Here is a 23,780-nt window from a genome sequence, read left to right on the forward strand (position 1 = left end):
GCCGGCACATAACGTCCACGCCACGTTGCCCCCACCACAGCGGCCGATGCCGAAGTGTTCGGCTCAATGAATCCATTGTTTTACTGTGAACATCTTGTGTGCAGAATCTGGTGCTTTGCAAGGTTTCTCTGAATCTGCTGAGTTGCCCTCGACCGTCACCCATCCCTGATCTATGATCTATCCACTGGGGGATGAAGGCCTCCGAACAAATGCACCACGCCGCAGTTTTGTGATGCTTAGACTGCACAGGAGCCAATCTCACCCATCCAACTCCCAACACACAATACACAGAACATTATTAACTTAAAGTAAGCACTTATTACACGTACGATTTGATATATATATGGCAGGCTTAAGATTGTATTTTAAATTGATTAGGCGATTGTTCAATGTCGAATTATACACCTCAACCCAAGCTTACGGAGCACATACTCGTCACGCATCACTGCTACTGCTTACACAGCTGAAAACGTGCTGCTGGGTTTAGCCCTACAGCTTGCACAGCAATCACAGCATCACAAAACAGTAGATCAAACTCAGGTTCACAGCATGGACGGCACAGCATCATGGAACAGCAATCGCAGAAAACACAGCATCACAACTCAACAGAGCATCACAGCGTAGCATGAAGAGCAAACACACTGCATCACGGCGCCGTGTAAAACTCCACAGCATTACCAGTGGAACCCAGGGGAGCCCATTACTCTGCTCTATTATCCTCACTTCATGCAGTGACTATCGATTCAGCCGTCATTGTCGGAACACAGCTGATGATGATGATGATGATAATAACGAAGCCTCCAAGCCGTGTGAGAGCCCACTGAGACAAGGTGGCACCTCTACGATGTGGACCTGAGGAAAGCGCACGTTGCTGTGACGTGAGAAGTGAGTCAAGATAACGGAGGGTAAACATTACATTAAAAAGGATGCAATGCAGAAAGACGATTGAATTGTGTTTAAACAGAAAGGAAATATAAACTGAAACATATATAATGGATTTCATAAATAAAATACTGTGGTAACTATACAAGCTGAATACCATATCGATGCGATCGTTAATCAATCTCTAAACAAACCTGAAAATTATCCATGACTCAATTGGTGCCATGACGTTTAATCGTCTGAAAGGCGGAGACAATACGGTGTGGGACTTCGTTGGTGAGAGACAACGCGGGGCCATTTAAAGATCGCAGAGCTCTCAGATGCCCACAACGTACACTCAAAAGTCCACGAAAACTCCTCAAGAAATGTTGACCCAACTCTTTTCACCAACAGAGGAGTGGACATTTCTCGAGGCCATTGCAGGATCGCCACCCCCCCATCTTTCTCTCCTTCACAGGAACCCCCCCCCCAACTCCACCCCTTGCTCCCCACCCCCCCCCACGGTCTGTGCAACACCCCCCCCCCCACCACTTCCTGGCCTCCTCGGGATTGCGTGGCTGCGAAAGCCGATAAGCGAATTAAAATAATCGATTTTACGCTCGCGTAGCCCCTCATTCTGTCAGGCCAAAGCCTGTCACAGTCTGGGGGGCAATCCGTGGTCCGTGTGACATCAGCACGGGCCTCAAGCATCGCAGCTGCGATGACAGAAATGTTCTATTATATCCCTCTTGTATGCGGATCATTACAAGTCACCAGACAATGGATATCATCACAAATCCACTTACCCCCCCCCCCTTTCATAAATGACTGAGAGAAATTTAGTTACGCAATCTTTTACTCTTACCCATTGATGCTCCAGACACGCGCATGCACGCACAACAACAACAACCGCCATTCGCCACTAAGTGGCGGTGACGTCACCACGACGCTTGTGCCAGGCCATGTGCACCTTGAGGCAAAGACAAAGATCCCCCGTATAGCCTTAACAGACTGTAGGGGCAAGTGCTGTTAGCGAGCACCTATGAAGGCCGGAACGGTACACGAGGGGGTGGGTGGCCAGCACCACGCCCGACCGCCTTTGTCTCCCCAGTGGCGATATTTACACACCGCACCAGGCACTCATTTAAGGCTGAGTCGACCTAGGGGAGGCCCAGGACCGGTTCAGATAATCGTCACTGGTGTTAGCCGTGAGCGGGAATCGAACCCGGGTCGCCAGGTTCATAGCGCAGCGTGCTAACCGCTACACTACCGCACCTTGAGGCGCACAGACACACACCCACACACTCAGCCACGGTCCCTTGCCTCTTCCTTCTGGTTGTCCGCCTGCTGGTGCTCCTCCTCCACCTGCATGAGCAGCTCCTTCAGCCTCTTCTCCAGCTTGCGCGAGTTGGCCTGCGCGTTGGCGCGCTCGCTGGAACGCGGCAAGGGGGGCAAGGCGCACGTGTTAGGGAAAAACGCCGCTGGCGATGGCTCAACTAACACGCTCTACACGACCAATGAGAATAGCACCCTGTCAGCGATGATAACACACCGGCACACGTGTGTGTAAATAGGAATGTCGTCATGGTAATAGCAGCAATGTCATGGTAATAGCAGCACTAAATATACAAGCACACAGCCCACATGACCTGAGCAACTGTGTGTATACCGCTTAACACGTAGGCTTTCGCGACCAATGTTATCCATAATACAGGTTTTTTTGGTTAAATCGCGTAAATATAAATGTGTCGTTAAACCCGCAACTACCCGACACAGCCAATTAGTAAGGTTTGTTACGAAAACAGAACGTGCCAATTCGTTACTAGTACAGCACACCCGTGTGTTGGAGAGTAAATCCACGACATTTACAATCTGAGTAGGATGTTTCGCAACTAATTACCACTAGCATCATTAGGCGACAGCCAGAATCTGGCTGTGTCAGGTGGTGGCAGGTTTAACGACATTTATATTTACACAATATAACCCCCAAAACAAAAAACCTGTATTGAGTGTATACAATGTTCATTCTAACTTAAGAACCCAAGCTCGATTCCCGATTTCACTACCTGATAGAGATGAAAGCAGTTTGAGTGAAACGTCCAATGTTGATCTTAAGTTCAGACATGGAAAGTCTTAAGCCACTGGTGAGCAGATGCATCGGTCAGAATGTGATCAATAAATTGGCACATCTAAATAATAACTTTGCAAACGTGACAATTTGTTCGGGTGGTCGAGGGATAAAGACAAGAATTTTGGCATAAAACCATCACTTGGCCGAACCACACAACGAATATAGTTCAATGTTCAACCCTATTCCCGTCTGCATTACAAGCCTCTCTCCGTGCAGCGATCGGTACGTTTTGTGCCGCGTGCAACGCCGCACTGCTCACCTCTCCTCCCTCTCCAGGGCCTCCTCCAGCTCGCGCACGCGCGCCTCCATCTGGGTCGCAAGGCCTTCGCGGCCCCAGCGCTGGGAGCCCTCCAGGTCCGACACGCGGCCACGCATCTCCTTGATCTACACGTGCGCAGGCGTGCGTGCGTTCGTTCGTTCAGGCACGGGCGGGAACACAGGCGGGTACGCACGTACGGACGGATGCAAGCAGAGAGTTAGGCGGGAAGAAGCGCGTGCTCGCACACTTGCCTGCACACAGAGGGCGTGGAGCCAAGGTGAAGGGACTAAGACGGTGCAATCTGGATGCACGTGCGTGGTGGGAGTCATGGAAATCACGGGTAGAAATCGAGGGATAAACGCAAATGATTACGGATGCAAGAGCTGGCGCAGAGGTCATGATAGAAGAGACCAGGACGTGTTGGGTGGGAGCTTGGCAGTGGGGTCGGGTGCCTGAGGAGAGGTGGCCATGTCCGAGGGGGGCCGGGAATCACCTGCCGCTCCAGGGAAATCTTGTCGCACTCCAGATCCTGCCGCACCGCCTTCTCCTGCATGAGCTCCCCACGCAGCTGCTCCATCTGCAGGCACAGCAACCAGCACACATCTCCAGCAGTGCCCCCCAGGCTACCCATGCAGGCAATTACACACAGCCAGGCAACAGTCCGCTGAGATTCAGAAGAAAGTTCCCTGTTAAGAGCCCATTAAAATCGAGCATACAAATGTTGTTTTGTCTAGGCGAGTGGCTCCTAACATTGTTAAATGAAGCACAAAGTATATTTTCATCCTGTTGCCAGTCTACTGCTGGATGAATACCTCCCCCACGCTGTGTCAGTCATGGGTTTTACTAACCATACTTCACTCGTGTGTGCAGGTTGGTGGCGATGGGGGTTGCGTGGATTCCAGGACCGGTTCATATATCACTTACCACTCAATCTAGATTTGAAGCTTTCGTGACTGCAGGGATCCATACTCTTTGGTTCTTTCGGTAAAGTCACGTAAGTAGAAAATAAATTAAATTACGTTTTGGGCGCAACACAAGCGTCCGTCATCAGGTGGGAAAGCGTGCTCTGCTGCTGAGGCAGACTGTTTTAAAAAGGTTTGAAATGGGTGTAGTTCAAGGGTCACAAGGAAATGGCCAGGGCTAGTGATGTTAATGTGAGAAATTAGCATGTAACTGTAAGATAGGAGTGTGGCCTCCTCGACGAGGGCATGGAAGTGGCTATGTTAATGTGAGGGATTGGCATGATGTTAATGTGAGAAATTAAACCCGTTGGGTTGCACTCCCTCGTCGGGGAGGCCGCTCTTCTTCTCCTTCCTGTCTACAGTTACATGCTAATTTCTCACATTAACATCGTGCTAATCTCTCACATTAACATAGCCACTTCCGTGCCCTCTAATTTCTCAGACTTATCACTCGTGTTTGCCATGTTGGGGCCATCAAACTTAGGTCACCGGTTGAAAAGCCCAGCGTGCTTACCACTGTGCCACCGCTCCTCACTTTGGTGTTATTTAATCAGGTGATTGCTCATCGAGATTTATCGGCCAGGTATAATTTCACCAGGCATGAGCCCCACATTGAAATTCTTTAACGCGCAGTTATTTAATCAGGCGTGGGCCACATCAATTATCTTCTGCCAGGGAGACTTTTGTAACTGCGGTTACGCATTGACCGCTATTCTTTTTCCACCATTTAGTGGCAAGTAATTTCAAATATGACATTTGGGATACGACAACTGGCACTTGATAGCCTAAACCTCACAACCGATGGCGTCAGGTCTTGCAGGCTGCCTTCTCGACACACAACTGCGCGCTGTTAATAACACCGATCAACTGTGGGAATGGCTGTTGTCAACTCAAACTCTGGCCCGGGTACCATCATCATGATCATCATGATCATCATGATCATCATCATCAGCAGCAGCCATGCTCATTCTCATTGCAAGATGTCCTTGCATCTGAGGCCAAACGGAGTCTATATTCACGCTATGATTGTATGACCCCCACCTCTGCGTAAGTTGTCCCCCTCATGCCATGATTGCCCTGCTGGTTGCCACTGTCGCTGCTTTGTGTCACGCTCGGTATTCGTTCCATGACATCACGGTCTGCTCAATCGGCCTCGTTTTTCATTAACAGTAACGCCTATAGCTTCTCCCACACACAACCACCGCCGTAATCGATCGGCATAATTGGCTCTTCATCTCATTAGGCTCCGCACCCACAAGGGCTGCTTTCTAGCTAGTTCTGATGGTTTGTGAGAAACAGCCATGTAGTGTTGTCAATGTGACGTGCTGTTCACATGACAGCGACCGCCCTGTACAACGTTCTAACTATCAAGTGAGCCAAGTCAGGGCCCCTCCCTGCTCACACGAGCGTGGGGCACGGACCACGTCCGCACTGGTGGACATTCCACATTTCTATGGCAGGGGTCAGTCCATCCATAGAACAACCACTCTGAACTCCTCACAGGGTGGTCGCGATTTTATTGGAGCTGGAAATATTATGGGCTTTATTTTAATTTCGAATATATTCAGGACCGATACAAGTGTTTAACAGACTGCGGATGGCCATGAACTGCCTCAGGCAAATGAAGCTGGCGTTATTGGCGACCGAGACTCGGAGCCAAGCTGTGGTGATCGTTTCACATGCACTTCCTAGAGTAGTGGAGGGACGTCCACATTGGCGGCCTTGTTCCTTGATAGGACGGCAAGCACAATGTCCAACCCATTCATTTCTTACTCGTATCTTCGGGCATTCCAGGAGGTCATCTTCTCATTCATTACTCAAATCATGAGCTTCAGCATCTTGGGACTGTGAAATTATTGCGGCCAAACAATTAACAGCAGCAAGCCATGCCTGTACTGTGATTTATTGCCAATTAATGAGGGGAAGGGCTGTTCGCCGGGTTATTGTGCTCAGACACCGCACATTTGCCCAATTACAGCACTGCCCAGCTGCTATTTGTGGTTTGTTCCACATCCAATTTATCGTGAACATAAACAGACTGCACTGAGACAAATTAACCAGAAAAAAAGCATTCCGACCGCTACAAATTAAGAATGCGTGTTTATCTGAAATCAATATTGCTTTCATTTGGACACATTACGTGTAGCCTTAACAGGCTTTTGGGGCAAGTGCCGTTAAGCGAGCACCTGTGAAGGCCGGCACGGCACACAAGAGGGTGCGTGGCCAGCACCACGCCCGGCCGCCTTTGTCTCCTGAGTGGTGATGTTTACACACCGCACCAGGTACTCATTTGAGTCGACCGAGGGGAGGGCCCCAGGACCGGTTGATATAATCGTCACTGATGGTGGCAGTGCGTTAACCACTTCATCACTGCTCCCATACACAAACACATCCCCAGACAGCCGTGCACTGTACTTGCCCATATGAATATATATTTCATGATGTGCAGATGGATTATGTGTGAAGAAAGACATTGTCTACTTATAAATGTTTCAGTTTATATTCTCTACAACGACGCTCACGAAAATTCTGAGTTACGTACGATGGTGGTGGGGAAATGCTTGAGCAGATATGTAGGGCATGAGATAATGTTGGGCTATTTTTAGCATTGTGAACGATCGGTGGAATGCCTGCGGGCTATTTTTTGGGGGGCGATATGCAGAATGTTTCCGCAAGGCTCGGCAGCACTCGCAGTGGACGGCATTTACCAGCCGACCGATTCGCACGGCCGCCGCGCGATCTCCGCGGCGGCGTTTCTACGAGCCACACGTCCTCGTCCGCTGGCGAGGGGGACCTTCACGACCCCCCGTTCAGCCATTCTCGCGCGAGTAATGCATTGCGTCCCGTCGTCACCGCCAAAATCTCGTTTTGAAACCCACCCGCAAAATGGTATCATTATAAAACCTGTTAAAACACTGTCCCTACGGGCTCCCCTCGCACAAAACACGTAAATTCTCAATGGGTCCCATATGAGTGGTTATTGCGAAATTATGCCAACGTTCAGACTAAAAGCCTCTCTGCTCAACAAGGAGCGTAATGGTTACACTGCATCACGTGGCATGTGTAAGAAGCAAACCCCGTGTTCGTATCCTCGCCCGGCACGCAGCAATCACCTTGACAGCCCTTGAGAGAGAGCAAACCCCTCCTTCGCTTTAGCACTGCTCAGTATTTCCCCACTTTCATTGTAATGCTTCACCACTGAGATGGCCGAGTACAGTTGCAGACGCGGAATCCTAAGATCTTGGGTTCACGTCCAAGTCGGGGACATCGCGTAACGTTAATGTCATCACGTAATACGTATGAAATTAGCCGAAACCTCCCAAAGACAATGTCCTTGACTGACGGTGTTGCTCGTGCCTGCTGTTGCACGTATGATCCATCGTGCCTGAGTAAATCTCTGCGGGTGAGCGCTCCGAGATTTGCTTGGCAAATGGAAAGCTCTAAATCAATAAAAAATGCATGATGGTCATCCCTACAGAATTGGCGTGATGTACACGCCACTTCGTCAGCACATCTCGGTTTGAAACCAACATCGTAGGAGCTAATAATGGATTGATCCTAGATGCATCATTTACAGAGGTTAACCGCTGGCTCAAGCGCTTACGATCTCAATGAGCACCGCGCAATTACTCGAAGGTGAGAGCAAGGGGGAGATTCCGTTTAATCAGAGCGAGTTCAGCTCAAGTGCACGCCCTGCCCATGGTGATTGCACTGGAGTCACCAACTGGTCTGTCTCCTCGCCGCGACGCCTGCCGACCTCACGGCTCTCGTGTCGGCACAGCGCTGCAGGGCAACCGCGAGCCATCCCCACTGATGGGCTACAAAGTGGGCTGCTCATCTCACGAGCAGTAAATGCCTGCCATAGCACGGCATCCTCCTGTTGTACGTGCTGAGCATTTCAAGTGTGCGATTGCAGCTTATATTCAAATTGCTGCGCTGCATATACTGCGCGCGTGTCTTCACCAGAGACGGCGGTCTTCCATGAGGAGCGGTCAAATTATTTCAAGAATAAAAAACTTCTTTCAACACCACCGGCCTATGGGGCGAATCGATAAACTTAGTTAAAACTCACACGGACATTATTGTACTGGGCAAATAGCAAGGCAGGTAATTGCTTTTACTGATGAAGCAGTGGTGCAGTGGTTCGCACACGGTGCTGTGGAACCTCGCTACGGCTAACATGTGGCAAGCGATCTCTAAACCGGTTTCCTGGGTCTCCCCACCTCACAAACCAAACCTGACCAGCGCGGTGAAGTATGAACAGACAACAAACCCATGACCGACACGGCCGGAGGGGAGGGACGTTCATCCAGCAGCGGACCGTCACCGAGCTGTATCTTGTATTTATTTGTAGCTACATAGAGTACACACCCACGGATGTTGTACAATACACAAGAGGGAAGCCAACTAATGCAGAAAGAAGAGTCCGCCGTTTGTGGCGATGTGCAACCACGGTCAACGGTTGTGTTGAAAACTATGCAGCGCCGGGGGGGGGGGGGCACGGGGACGGCACGCAGCCCCCCCCCCCCCCCACGTCTGCCCCTGGCACTCCCGAGCAAGCCGAAACGAACACATGGCTCCACTTCAAACGCAGCCACTCGAGTAGCGGTGTATATATATATAAATAAAGCAATATTTTTACAAAAACTTTTAAAAAAAACACACTTTTATGAAATGTACTAGTAATGGCAGAACTCCACGACTCCAGGACTGGAAGTGGCCCCGAAGCTTGCCATAACGTAAGGGGCCGTGGCCAATTACAGCCAACGTCAGTTGAGCGTGGACAATTAGACCCAAGCCGAAATATAACATATAAAAAAGATGGTTTATCTTTTATGTGCTTCAAAAAATAAGTGTGCAACTTGTTTACCTACGAATCACTTCACTGAGTGAATATCGCCACCTTCTGCACACATGAGGAAATTCAGCTTGAATTTTGGAAAATTGCGTTCATTCACTCCACAGGGTGGTGGTAATTAGTTAAGACATCGAGCAATGGAGCGGTAGAGAGGCAACGACACAGAGGGTCTCCCCGACTGCGAACACCGCGTGCCAGAGCACAAATCAGATGAGCACGAAGTAGCCAGCCAGTCCATCGCCACGGCAACAGCAGTACACACGCAGTACAGGGGTCACCAGCCAGTTTATCACCATGGCAACAGCAGTACACACACAGTACAGGGGTCACCAGCCAGTCCATCACCACGGCAACAGCAGCATGCACACAGTACAGGGGTCGCCAGGCAGTCCATCACCACGGCAACCACCAGCAGTGCAGTTGTAGATTTTACACTCCATAAACATTCCATCCCACATCGATGAGCTGTAGCGACACTCCCAGCACAGACACTCTGAGGCTGTACATGGGAGCAAAACCGGGCACCTTGCACAAACCCACGTACATGATTGGAAAACACTCAAAGCCCTTCACAGATAGATTCAATAATCCACTTGCCGCACTGCCATCTCCTGGCTGCCTCGCATCGCAGCGGGTTTGGGAGTTCCGCACATTTATGAGATTCACCGACTCTCACCTCCAAAGTGCTGGATAGAGGTGCGTGCCGCTGCTCCCAGAGATATTTTAGGCATAATGGCCCACTCTGCCAACATGGCGATATTCTCTATTTCTTCACTGTGTGAATGAGAAATCCTTTTTTTTTTACTTTCGTGGTCCGCACACTCGGTCCATCTGGCTGGGCGCTGCTCTACCAGCGTCTGGCTCTGGTCAGGGGTCAACTAGGCCTATGACCTCCCTGACGCCGATAGAAATGAGTCCCACATAGCGGGTCAGTAGTTGTCCAGTGGAGAAAATTGTGGATGTGGCAGTACAGCAAGTGGAATTTTTAATTAATATGTTGTAGAACATTGAGCACCGATGTGCCAGCAGGAATGGGCCCTGCCAATTGCTCGAGTGAGTATGGATAAACTTCCGAGTTTGCTACTCAACCCATACTCACTCTCATACATTACGTACGCAGAGAGCATACACGTAACAGTGCAAGAGGGATACGTTCACATAGAGGAGGCTCAGACACTAATTTACAATCTTTAAGTTCATAATGAACAGGTTTACAGCTAGAGAGAAAGAGTTCCAAGTGATGACACTCGGCGAGGTCTATGCCAGTTGAGCCGTTACCCTCGTGTAAACAAATTCTGCCGGAACACATTAGCCAGGAAGCTTAATAATAATGATAACTTCAACTGGTACCACACGGCTCGGTATTCGCTCGCTCTCGTAGAGAGCGAACGACTCGAGGCGACGAGGAACTGCAGACAAGCTGGAAGGCCGCCACGCGGTGAGCCCGTGCTAACAACTAAGAGAGCTCCGTAGTCCTCGATACATTAAGGTGCTATCGGCCAACTAATTAGGGTTTGCATGTGGGAGGAAATCCGATAAAAACCGCACGTGCGAGGGGGAAACACTTTCCCATACAGTCAGAACAGGTGGAGTTCCCATGTTTGCTGTACTGTCCTCTCTTGGCAGAGCAAGGGTAAGGCACCTCAACGCCCACGCGAAATGAGTTTTTGAATTTTGACCGATGGTCCAACCCCCACCTCCACAGCGCTGGATGATAGGCATGTGAAACAGATGCCCATCTTAATTCCTGTTGAAAATTTAACTGCCTAGGCATAGAAATTCTGCCAAGTAATACTGTCCGCTCGCACAGATTACCGATCGTATCAGGGTTGTATACTCGATACAACAATCTCGGTTCACCCATAGTCGGCAAAAATCCGACGAGGAGGCTGGTGGGTCAAATAAGGGCGCATCCCAGCCCCACGTGGAAGGTAGCAGGCAAGGTATTATAGCTCGCTGTCGATAAGCAGATCTACAGCCAGACTCTGTAGCGCCCAGAGGCACACGTTATCGTGCATCTGACTCCGCGTGGCAGCTTTACCACCCTTGTCCAAATATCAGATCTTCACTGTACGCGCAGTGCATGCGACGGCCGGTTGACAGGTATCCTCATTGAGATGACGAGATCATATCTGGGTTGACTCAGGCCCATCATATTCCTAGAGGCGATAGAAATATTGCGACTTCGTGGGACGTTAGCAGTGGCAGTTTTGCAGAATAAAACCTTCACAGCAGGGAGCTGGGCAGCGTTTCCATCGCTCGCCAACGAAAATGTGCTCCACTATCTCCCACCTCACCTGCTGACCAGCACATACCGAAGATCTGGGGAAATGGGCTTTATAGTTCATCGGATTCCTCCAGTCTAAATAAAGATTCTGAGTCTGATAATTGGTTTTTTACCCTTCTATCTGGCAACAAAACTGACACCTTTTTACAAGGAGTCATGTTTCTGAGTCTGTTCTTGAATGGAGGTAGAAGAGGGAGAGTCCAATTTACGGATGGTCACGGGAAAGCCTTTCCAGAGGGGCTGAAGGGGTGACCTTTCATTGTGAGGACAAAGGAAAATGACTGGGAAATAAGACATTATTTGACAAGAATGCATTATAGAAGGATCCAGTGCTAAATTAGGCTAAAAATAACTTCACCGTCATTGCCGACTCCATATGAAACCGAAAAACACATGCTCGTAAAGAGGGCAGTGCTGGTGACATTTTTTTTGGTGAAAAGGCAGCATTAGCAATGATTTTGGTGATGCAATTTCAGCCTCTCGTTATCCATCGCTTCCCTAGGATTTATAAGGAGACACAAGATGAGAGAGGTGGGATGAACAGGCAGGCCCGGAGGGCAAGCAGCAAACCGACACGGCCACACACCCATGAATGCAAGCGCTCAGCAGCTTTGATGAATCACAAGTACAGGCGGCTTTAACCGAGTGCACACCTCAGCCAAGCATCTGACTCAAGGTCGCCGACTGGATTACCACACACATCGGCGACACGTTTCCATCAGCAGCCCGCAACCGCCTCAAGCTAAACAAGATGACTGATAACGGCACGAACACCGGAGCCCGTGCGGAGATCAAGTTCTGACAAGGTCGTTGCTCTCTCTTTACGATCTTAATCTTGGTAAACAATTTGACGATTGAAATTAAACCGATGTCCTTTATCAGCCGTGTTCTACAGCTGCAATCGTCAGCCCTGGAAAACTGTTAATAACACATTCCTGCGGAGGGAGCTGGTAGGAACGTTGGGTTGCTCGGTCAATGGCCAGGGTCAACGGCGGCGTGGTGTATTCCGCAAATATGCCCGACTGTGAGGGCGGGCACAAGCCGGCGTGAGTAGGTTAAACGTTGAGTTTTATAAGGGCACCACGGGGTGACCAGCCCCTCCCCACCCAGCCCACCCTCCCCACCCAGCCCCTCCCTGAACGATGGACACAATACTCCCCTGTGGGCTGGTGTAACCAGGAGGTTCCTACCAGTATCAGCAGGGTTTCTACCCCATCCAAATTAACATGAGGGTCTGAATCTCGTTCCAACATCGACGAAGGGCAACTGGTGTGAAATGGGGTCCTGCCAGGTCACTTGAGGAAACATGTTGCCTGCAAGACTCTTCTCAATCCGTGTTAAGCAGCATTGCTAATGTCGCCTGAACAAAGCATAATAATTGTCTTTGTACTATAAACGTCAGCAATTATGTAAAAGGCGTTAAAATGAGAAACTTGTGTCATGGCACGCTTGCTGTTACACTCGCAGATATGTTCCCCACACAACCCTACGACGATCACCACCACCATCACCACCACCATCACCACCACCACCACCATCGACACCACCATCGACACCACCATCATCACCACCACCGTCACCACCGTCACCCACCCTCACCACCACCAACACGACCATCAACACCACCACCATCACCACCACCACCGTCACCACCACCAACACCATCACGACCATCAACACCACCATCAACACCACCATCATCACCACCATCAACACCACCATCAACACCACCATCAACACCACCATCACCACCACCGTCACTACCACCATCACGACCATCATCACACTACCATCACTACCCGTATCACCACCACCATCACGACCATCAACACCACCACCGTCATCACCACCGTCACTACCACCGTCACGACCATCATCACACTACCACCACTACCTATATCACCACCACCATCACGACCATCAACACCATCATGACCATAAACACCACCATCATCACCACCGTCATCACCACCGTCACTACCATCATCACACTACTATCACTACCCATATCACCACCACCAACACCGTCTCCCACCAGAGGGGGTAAAGCGAGAGTAAAGCTGCGCCTCCAGCGCTGGACAAGCGAGGGCTCCCTTAGCGCATGCGGATCCGCTGCCGAGGGGGAACCCTTGCCAAAGGATCCGGCGTGCATCGATTTCAATTGAGTTGTGAGGGTGAATAAGCAGCTCCTCGCCTCTGACCCCAACAGCCGAGCTTTGCCCACAGTTTAAATTCACAATGCTTAGCGCTTCAGTCTTCGGATCCAGCGCCTGGCTGGCTCAGGGCATTCCCTGTGTAGTGACATAGAATCGGTCACGTAGCAGCATAGCGCTGGCTGCTGGCAGGGAAGGGGATATGCAGCTCACAGCAGCCCCGACTGACAGCAGGTCACGTGATAGACCAGAGAGGGATGTAGGGGAAAGGTCACGGAAGGGGCACATCGAGAACCCGTTAGTAAGTTCCAGAAAGGGGACGTGGCCGGGGACGGAGCCAGGCCACGCTGACAGTATAAGAGGGGCCCCGGGAGGGGACCTCGGGGCTGTCGTTTTGAGTGGGGCCCCCGTCGTGCTGCTGGAGTCTTCGCCGTCGTCTCCATCTTCACCGTCTCGGCGTCGCCAGTCAGGCAGTCTACCAGCTGCCCTGACTGGGAACCGTAGTTACTAAAATGTGAACTGTTCAGGCCGTTTTAATAAAATACTCTCAGTGTCTCTGAGTCACACGACACCTGCACGGAAGTTTATTTGGCAGCAGGGAGCAGATTTTTCCCTGACTAGGTCACATCCAGAAACGCTTTGTCTTCTCTCTTAACAACCAGCAATGAATGCCGCCTCTACACTGCGAGCCGCGTTCCTCTTCAGCGCTCGATTGTGAAGTCCACAGGGACTCAGGGGCCCAGGACTCGCTACCATCCTGCTTCACACAACACCTTCCTATCTGCCCTGAGAGAGGTAATGCGTGATGGTGGCCTGTATGTTTGTGTTGGACTTCTTTCGCACCGTACGTAGCAAACTGTGCTAATCAGAGGTGCGGGAGAAGGACAACCAACGAAACACAAAAAAAACGTCCAAAATGAATTAGTTTTCAATCTAAATTTAAAAGTGCATAGCTCCAGTGGCTTGCTAATGTTGGAAGAGCGTTCCAGACGGCCGCAGAAGCTCATCTGAAAGCGTGCAATGCAGTGGCGGTCTTTGTTCGAGTAATTCTCAGGAGATCGAGGTTTAAAGCTGTTGAATGGGCAATACAGAGAAGTTTGTGTGGCTGCATCCCAGCCAGTGAGAAACCACAATGTTGTCACGAACATTCGCTCACTTTACAGTGAAGTTTACGAACAGATTCGCATACACGCAACACACATTCAAAAATGCACTCATCTACACTGCAACCACCGCCCTTTATCTGTGCGGCGGTGGCTACGCAAGTGGCATGTACGCCAGCACTGTGGAAGGAAGGGTTGGCGGACCACACAAGTGTTGTGAAGATCCCTTCCCGTGGGCGTTCAGGAGCCAAACAACATCCTGGCTCGCCAGGAGATGGCGGTACAGCAACAATGTGGACTCCATCTGTCCTTTCTATATGGGACAGAGCAGCGGTCGGCAACTTTCGGGGCTTCAGAGCTTGGTGACGTTATTTACGTATGTATGCATTCACGTGTATTGCGGCTCTTGAAGTAGAGTTTTTTTTACTGAATGAAAAAAACAAGGCCCTTCTTGTTATTTTGGTTGCCGACCCCGAGGCGAGGGTGTTGCCCCCTCGCCCGCGTGGGTTCTCTCGGGGTGCACCGGCTTCCTCCCACATGTACATGCTCATTAAGTGGCTGATAACTCCTTGATATATAGAGAACCGCAGAGCTTGGGCAGGGGGGGGGGGAATTTGGCGCAGGGTCACTGCGTGAGCTGCCTTCCCGCTCATCTGTGGTTCCTTCTCTCACCTCTGAGTCATTACAAGTGGAAATTCTTATTACACGATTAGATGAATACATTTATTGTATTGCTACCTACAAATAAGTTGTGCTGAATTTAGTGTCTTATTATTATTATTTCCACAATGAGACGGGCAAATTAAGCAGGGAAAGTAGATAATTCTAAGAGTAACATCACTCTGTTTTGCTTTTCAAATTCGCAAGAAACCCAGTCGCCTCGTCTCATGGACAGTTTACGCCGAGTTGGTTTCTGTTCCTCGGCCTCAGAGGGTTGCCAACTCTCGTTCTCGAGCCTGCGCTACACGTCAGGACCTTGAGACCACGCCTCTTTCTGCCGTGTTTTTTTCAACATTATCTCGCTATACAAGTTATTCACCGTTATACACGGCCACTTAAAAAGTAAACCGCAAGCTAAAGCCGACAAACATCTCCGTGTCACAGATCCTGGGTGAACTCCCACAAGAAGAATTCTCAGCTTTGGTTACGCGCCAGCCGCGTTCGCTCGGCCCTGCACACTCTCAGACAGCTCCCACGATGTAACCTCGGGACAACCTTCAGCCCGGGATGGTTATCTCGCACACATTCCTATCTCTACGGCCCTGCATACATTCCACTCATTCCCTCATCCAGCCTCCACCCACCCAGCCAGGCCAGCAGCACAGCACAGGTCCCACTCTCCACAATGACCTCGCACTGTTGGTTAGTCATGGAATGAGCAGCTATTGTGAATGATATCCCAATAGATAACTGTACAAGCCTGCTGTATATCTATCTATCGGTGAACGTGAAGTTGGTGGCAAACCTTAAATATTAACTGGGTCCGATTGAAAATTAGTCGGTGCTTGCTTTGACTAATTACAGTGAACTTCCAGCAAATATTACGGGGCCAAATGCAACAGACCCTGACAGGGGGTACGAACAGATTAGCCGACTCTTCAGCCATCACAAATCCGACTGCACCGTTTGTATGTGTGTGGGTTGTATGTGTATGTGGGGATATTTGGCGCACATTTGTGTGTCGACCCAAAGGTACATTTTATGCTGCGTCCACATGAGCACCGTGGAGACAGAACGGCCGGACGTGGTGATGCCCACGCCACACTCTTGGCACGGTATGCCGGCGCTAACCGGCGCTCGCTAACAGGATCTTAACCGACCAGTCTGAGAGGGTAAAGGGCGAACTTTGTTTCTAGATTTTAAGTTTTCGTGACTGCAGGGATCCATACTCTTTGGGTCTTTCGGTAAAGTCACGTAGGTATAAAATAAAATAAATTAAATCACGACGTTTTGGGCGCAACACAAGCGTCCATCATCAGGTGGGACAACCACAGCAAGAAACAATTGCTGAAGTGAGCTAAAGGGGGCTGCTGCAACAAGAGGCCATATAGGCAAGAGAATGGGGGGGAGGAGAGAAAGGGAGAGTGGGGGTGTGGGGTAGGGGGAGTGGAGGCTACAAAACTCAAGCACAGCAGAAAATGCCGGGGTGTGTTGCACCCAAAACGTCGTGATTTAATTTATTTCATTTTATACCTACGTGACTTTACCGAAAGAACCAAAGAGTATGACCTTTGTTTCGTCTAAATGTGCGTGACGTTCACCCCAGCGTGTGGGGTTTAGGTGGTCAGCACACTGCACTCTGACCCCTGTGAGCCTCCTCTGAAGGTGGCCACACACACAATGTTACCCCATATAGCCAGTGCCGGATTAGAGCTAGTGCGGGGCCTGTAGCATATGTTATAAAAGGGCCCTAAATAAAAAAAAACACATTAATATATATATTTTTTAACCTGCACAGTAAAGTAATTGTATTTTTTCACTTGCTACACAGCCAGTTAATACGACAAATCGCTAACCTTAAACACCCAGTCCTTCATAAAAGTTGAAGGCGGTATAGTACTATAGTAATAGAGCAAGTGCAAACTCACTGAACCGGAATTGATAGCGTGAAAGCATTTAGCGCAGGGCCCTTGAAAGTGCTGGGTCCGTAGCATATGTAGCTACTTTTGCTACGAGGATAATCCGGCACTGCATGTAGCCTTAACAGACTGCTGGGGCAAGTACTGTTAGCGAGCACCTATGAAGGCCAACACGGCACACGAGGGGGTGGGTGACCAGCACTAAGCCCGGCCGCCTTTGCCTCCCTAGTGGCGATGTTTACACACCGCACGATTTAAGGCTGAGTCAACCTAGGTGAGGCGGGAATGGAAATGGGATCGCAGGGTTCGTTGCACAGTGAGCTCACGGCTACACTGCCACTCCCCACACACATGCACACGCACGAGTGGCAACACGAGTGGCAACACGAACGTGAACCCGTCGTGGAGGTCCCACAGGTCACCCTCTGCCTAAAGCAAGCAGAGCGAGTGGCAGCTGCTCTGTCTGAAGCGTCGCAAGAAGGTGCCACTGAGCGGTGCTGCCGGCCCTACCACTGTGTGGTGCTGCTAGGCCCTACCACCGAGTGGTGCTGCACGCCAGACTCTCCAGGCTGGCAGGAGTTGTGTGTACGTGTTAACGTGTAGGCGACTGTACATCCCATTCGCGTGTGCCTGCGTGTGCCTTGTGTGTGCCTTGCGTGCGTCTGCGTGTGCCTTGCGTGTACCTTGCGTGCCTTGCGTGTGTCTGCGTGTGCCTTGCGTGTGCCTTGCGTGTGCGTGTGAAAAAAACCCACAAGCTCCCAAGCTGGAGCAGGGTGCAAGCAACCTCAACAAGTCAGAGCTGACATGGGAACTGGCACACGCCTTACTTTGCCAACATTCCTGAATAACAAATGTAACTTTTAATGAGGACATTTCGCCATTATGTTTTTTTTTATCACATTTTACCAACCCCCCCGACCCACTTCAATGCAATATCCTGGCATCGTGACTGTCAACGTCTACAACAACATTTGACGGCATGCCGACAAGAGTGATACCGTTCTCGAAGGAGACACAGCACGGGGCCGTAAGCCCTGGCTGGACGTTCCCATGTGCTCCTGTGGGATCTTGTCGTGGGGATGGACATACGCTCACGCACACACACAAGACCCTGCCCCTGGGCAGACGGCAAAACGTGGGGTGGCACACGAGTGGGGATGCGCGAGTGCGTGCCGACAATGGCAAGCACAGTGGCTTTGGGGTTGGGGAAATATGAAATAGGACGTGGTGTTTTCAATCAAGGCATGGCCTGTAACCCAGATGGGAGTCTACTGAGATACAATATGACGTTCGCAAACAAAGACCAAGAAAACTGTAGTTGCGTGAGCCCACATATGACTATCCCAATACAGTGGAACCTCGGTATACGACCGCTTTGAAATACGTCGAATTTGGGGTACGTCGTGTTTTGAAGAGAAAAAAATGTCTTGGGATACGACGTCTTGCTTGGGATACGACACGTTTGCTAGAACTTGTATGGGTCGGGATGAGTCACCGCGTACCCCCGCGCTGCTCCTCAGTCTGCCTGTAGATCTCGTTCAGTGCACAACCCTTGCTATAACGCTGAATTTTCACGTGTTTTTTGTAATTTTAACGTGAATTTTTTTTCGAATTAATTCAAGATGGGTCCAAAGAAGGTTAGTGAGAAAAGCCAAGCTACAAAGAAAATTGTTAGGATCACTATTGACGAGATTTATGTATGCATTTTAGTAATAACTAGTGTCTAAATTATTTTACACAACCCCATTAATGTATAATATGCCATATAAAATATCATTTCTTCTCATATCATACTCTGGAACGGATCATTTCCTTTCCCTTTATTTCTTATGGGAAAAATTAGTTTGTAGACGTCATTTTCGGTATAAGTCCTACCCTCTGGAATGAATTAACGACGCGTACCGAGGTACCACTGAATTTACTTTCGGGTGATTTTAAAATTCGGGATTTGGGTAAGGACTCTGGCACGACAGCGGGTGTGCTCGGGAAAGCAACGTCGTCATCGGGTCTTGGAGCATTCGCTCGACAGCACGAGTGTGAGAACGCCCGACAGTCGCTCAACAGTAGACAGAATACTTTCGTTATAACGCCGTACAGAGAGCACCAGGCAGTTGTGGGATTTCACCCTTCCATCGTGTGCCGACTGCGTCAGTGGTTACCCAGCCATCCATTTAGTCATTAAAATAAAACGGCTGAGACAACGAATGAATCTCGCATGAAGGACGCTTACACGGGCATCTCGCCAAGACGTACGTGCGCACGTGTTGGTACGGCAGGATATGCAGCATGTTTGTTTTAACAGTTAGTGCGTTCAATGGCAATTGAGCAAAATGATAAATGTCTCCAGGGTGCTCGACACGCAGGCGAAGAGCTAAAGTCCCGGTCGGGGAGCGACTCGACCCATGGCCCTTCAGGCGTTATTAAAGCAGCTGTTGCATTGAGTAAAGTCAAAAGTTGACATCCTATTTAGGGAATTGCACCAACCACCTGGCACAGGGCCACCAACTAACAAGAGCCCCCAGCCCAATGCTCGTTTGAGCAGGAAAATACGGCGACTGCACACCGATTATTCCGCTTGCGTTTGCGGGGATGCAGCTCGGGATGGATGCGGATCACCACAACCCTTCTCTTGGGCAACAACTGTCCAGGTGACCTGATGATCACACAGAGACCTGGAGGATCACAGAGACCTGGATGATCACACAGAGACGACCTGAGAATCACACAGAGACCTGGATGATCACACAGAGACCTGGAGAATCACACAGGGACCTGAGAATCACACAGAGAACTGAGAATCACACAGAGACCTGGATGATCACACAGAGACCTGGATGATCACACAGGGACCTGGATGATCACACAGAGACCTGAGAATCACACAGGGACCTGGATGATCACGCAGAGACCTGGAGAATCACACAAAGACCTGGAGGACCACACAGAGACCCGGATGATCACACAGAGACCTGGATGATCACACAGAGACCTGGATGATCACACAGAGACCTGGATGATCACACAGAGACCTGGATGATCACACAGAGACCTGGATGATCACACAGAGACCTGGATGATCACACAGAGACCTGGATGATCACACAGAGACCTGGATGATCACACAGAGACCTGGATGATCACACAGAGACCTGTATGATCACACAGAGACCTGGATGACCACACAGAGACCCGGATGATCACACAGAGACCTGGATGATCACACAGAGACCTGGATGATCACACAGAGACCTGGATGATCACACAGAGACCCGGATGATCACACAGAGATCTGGATGATCACACAGAGACCTGGATGACCACACAGAGACCTGGATGATCACACAGAGACCTGGAGAATCACAGAGACCTGGATGATCACACAGAGACCTGGATGATCACACAGAGACCTGGAGAATCACAGAGACCTGGATGATCACTCAGGGACCTGAGAATCACACAGAGACCTGGATGATCACACAGAGACCTGATAATCACTCAGAGACCTGAGAATCACGCAGGAATCTGGAGAACCACACAGTGCATTTCGTGGCACTTTGATCCACGTGGGGTTTTCGTGTTCTGTCCTGGTATGCGAGTTTTCTCCAGGCACCAACGTCCTCACATGTGCATCCCGAGCATCACCCTCCTTCAAACGCAGCGTGCAACTCAGGAGGATTCCTGCACACGAGTGTTCTGTTTATATATCTCCGTACGACATCCGGCTTGGACAACTTCCCAAGGTCATTGCAGTACCGCTCTAAACCGGAAGGAGTGAAACACCTAGATTTGAAGTTTTCGTGACTGCAAGGATTCATACTCTTTGGTTTTTTTCGGTAAAGTCACGTGGGTACATTTTTTAAAACAATTTAAATCACGACGTTTCGGGCACAACACAAGCGTCCTTCTTCAGGTGGGGACAACTTAGTGAAAGCACACCGCTTAAGCGGTGTGCTTTAATTTATTTAAATTTTTTACCTATGTGACTTTACCGACAAAACCAAAGAGAATGAAACACCTGTTTTCACAAACAAAACAGCTTCCAGAAATGAAGTTGTGCTGCCACCGCCGTGGCTTGGAATGGCTTGGGGCTCTTCACTGATGTGACGCCGTCTCACGATCGCGGGTTTAGACACGCACTTGTCCTTTCAAGCTGGATAGCATGGCGCAGAATACGCAGGCAATCCCTTGACCAGATTGTGACACATTCTGAAACTTAGCTTGACACCTATTGGTGGTGTGGATATCGCGTGGGCAGTGGGTATTGCTTGGCAAACAATACCATGGCATTGCTTTAAAAAAAAAGGTACTCAAAACACACCTGTTCATAACACTGCGGCCTTAAAATATACACGGTGACGTTTCAGGCAATGGCTCTTCTTCATAGCACATACAGAGGCAAGAGAGGTAAAGTTACTAAGGTTTGGAGACTGTACCAAACACCATGGGGCCTGATGAGAACCACGTGAAAAAAATATTTTCTGATTACCAGTTTTTAAATATGCACATGAAGAGTTCCCTAATGCTAACGTTTGAGCGCCAATAACTACTGAGTACCGGTAACTATTGAGTAAAAAGGTAAACGGGTAACATCACATTTTGTCTTACACAGTGCTCAAAAATACTTTGGGATATCACACAGAACTAAGACACTGGAAGACATCACACTGAACTAAGGGAAACCTCCCCCTGGGTTTTACACAAAAGTCGAAATGTACCCCGCTTCACAAAATAAGCATGGGGTAATATTCAACTCCATTGGCAGTTTTGAGTCAGCGATAGAAATACCACATTCTCACGACAGGAAATACATTATTCAACAACTACGGACAACCCACAGAGGTGGGTACTCATTTACTAAAACCACAGGTGTGATGGACTGGCCGAGTCAACTTCCAACAAGAATTTGAACTCACGACCCGCCAACTGTTAGTGGGCGTTCTTGTTCAAAACAAGTGAATAAATATTCCAAGTGCGTCAGTGTTTACATTAAACCCAGGCGCAAGGCTCCTAAAGTTGAAGTGCTCATATTCCATGAGCACTTCCAACGTAAATAAAGGTTAAATCTTGCACACTGCCTAAAATACTCTTTCCCTCGGAGGCACGTGTGCAGGAGGCCACGCATCCAGGTTTCAAACCGAATGTTGGGGCTGTCCGAGCGTTCGCCTGTCTCCTGTGTGGGTTCTCAGCCATTTCGTGGAATCAAAGCAAGTCCTCAATACATACCAAGCAAGGCCTCAATAAATACCAAGCAAGGCCTCAATACATGCCAAGCAAGGCCTCAATACATACCAAGCAAGGCCTCAATACATACCAAGCAAGGCCTCAATATATACCAAGCAAGGCCTCAATACATACCAAGCAAGGCTTCAATACATACCAAGCAAGGCCTCAATACATACCAAGCAAGGCCTCAATACATACTAAGCAAGGCCTCAATACATACCAAGCAAGGCCTCAATACATAACAAGCAAGGCCTCAATACATACCAAGCAAGGCCTCAATATATACCAAGCAAGGCCTCAATACATACCAAGCAAGGCCTCAATACATACCAAGCAAGGCCTCAAAACATACCAAGCAAGGCCTCAATACATGCCAAGCAAGGCCTCAATACATACTAAGCAAGGCCTCAATACATACCAAGCAAGGCCTCAATACATACCAAGCAAGGCCTCAATACATACCAAACAGGGCCTCAATACATACCAAGCAAGGCCCTCCTGAAGACGTGTCCAAGACGTCGTGGGAATTTTTAATTAAAGTTTTCAATCGTACAGCTCTGGCCCTCACATTAAATCCTCCCCATAATCTAAGAACAAACAATAGCCATAGCCCTGGCACAAGGCCAATTTTTCAGGACGATCCCTTTTTACTAACCCGACCTCTAAGCCTCCTAGGCGAGACAACTCTGTTTCTCATCTTGAATCAACAGCCATTGACATTGAGACTGAACCTGCAGTCGTGATAAAGGATAGGGACATCAAACATGATATAACTGAATTCTCGCCTCTATAATTTGTCATCAAAACATCACAGCTTTCCCCCTTGTATGTCCAATGCCCTGCCCCTATTACCCAGTCTTCTTGCAACAAAGTCTCAAGCTACAGTGGCTATAAGTCTCCATAGTTGTTCAAAACCCATGGAGCTGGAGGCAATTAGCGGTGATGGAGTGAGATGTGGACAAAGCAATTGGCTTCCAGCTATGTCTGTGAGCACCAGGGAAGGAATGCCATTCTGGGGCTTGAAATGCCAATTTTGAGACCTTTGACCTCATCACCAGGCTGGCCTGGAGGTCACAATTAGACTTGGCATAATACATCAGAGGGAAGCTGTTCTCAGTAACATTTTAATACATTTACCTACCCCAATCGTGAGTCATGGTTAGTTCTGTCAATTTCCAGAAGTATTTACTTACGCACTACAATCTCACTCAATTGCAAGACTGCTTTGTAGGATGGTCCCGATTTGGATTTTTGCTCAACCTAGAGTATTTGGCAAGACGATGGCGCGCGCTCGGGGAAATTCACGTGGCGGGGAAGAGCACTCGGAGAGTGCACAGATACACTCCTGGCTACCGCCTCCCACA

The 23,780-nt window shown here is 49.4% G+C and overlaps 1 protein-coding gene across 5 annotated transcripts in view; it reads right to left on the reverse strand.

The window, feature by feature from the left end:
- Positions 1-23,780, reverse strand: part of LOC144951730 (cingulin-like protein 1) — a 116,836-nt gene that overhangs the window by 14,532 nt on the left and 78,524 nt on the right. For all 5 annotated transcript variants that reach the window (XM_078882076.1, XM_078882083.1, XM_078882102.1 and 2 more), the window contains exons 15-17: positions 3,745-3,828; positions 3,252-3,376; positions 2,185-2,293 (exon numbers count right to left, since the gene is read on the reverse strand). In XM_078882076.1, the coding sequence (XP_078738202.1) occupies positions 2,185-2,293; positions 3,252-3,376; positions 3,745-3,828 (318 nt within the window). The remainder of the gene's footprint in view (positions 1-2,184; positions 2,294-3,251; positions 3,377-3,744; positions 3,829-23,780) is intronic.

Source organism: Lampetra fluviatilis, chromosome 3 (assembly GCF_964198595.1).
Source record: "Lampetra fluviatilis chromosome 3, kcLamFluv1.1, whole genome shotgun sequence".
In the NCBI taxonomy this organism is placed as follows: Eukaryota; Metazoa; Chordata; class Hyperoartia; order Petromyzontiformes; family Petromyzontidae; genus Lampetra; species Lampetra fluviatilis.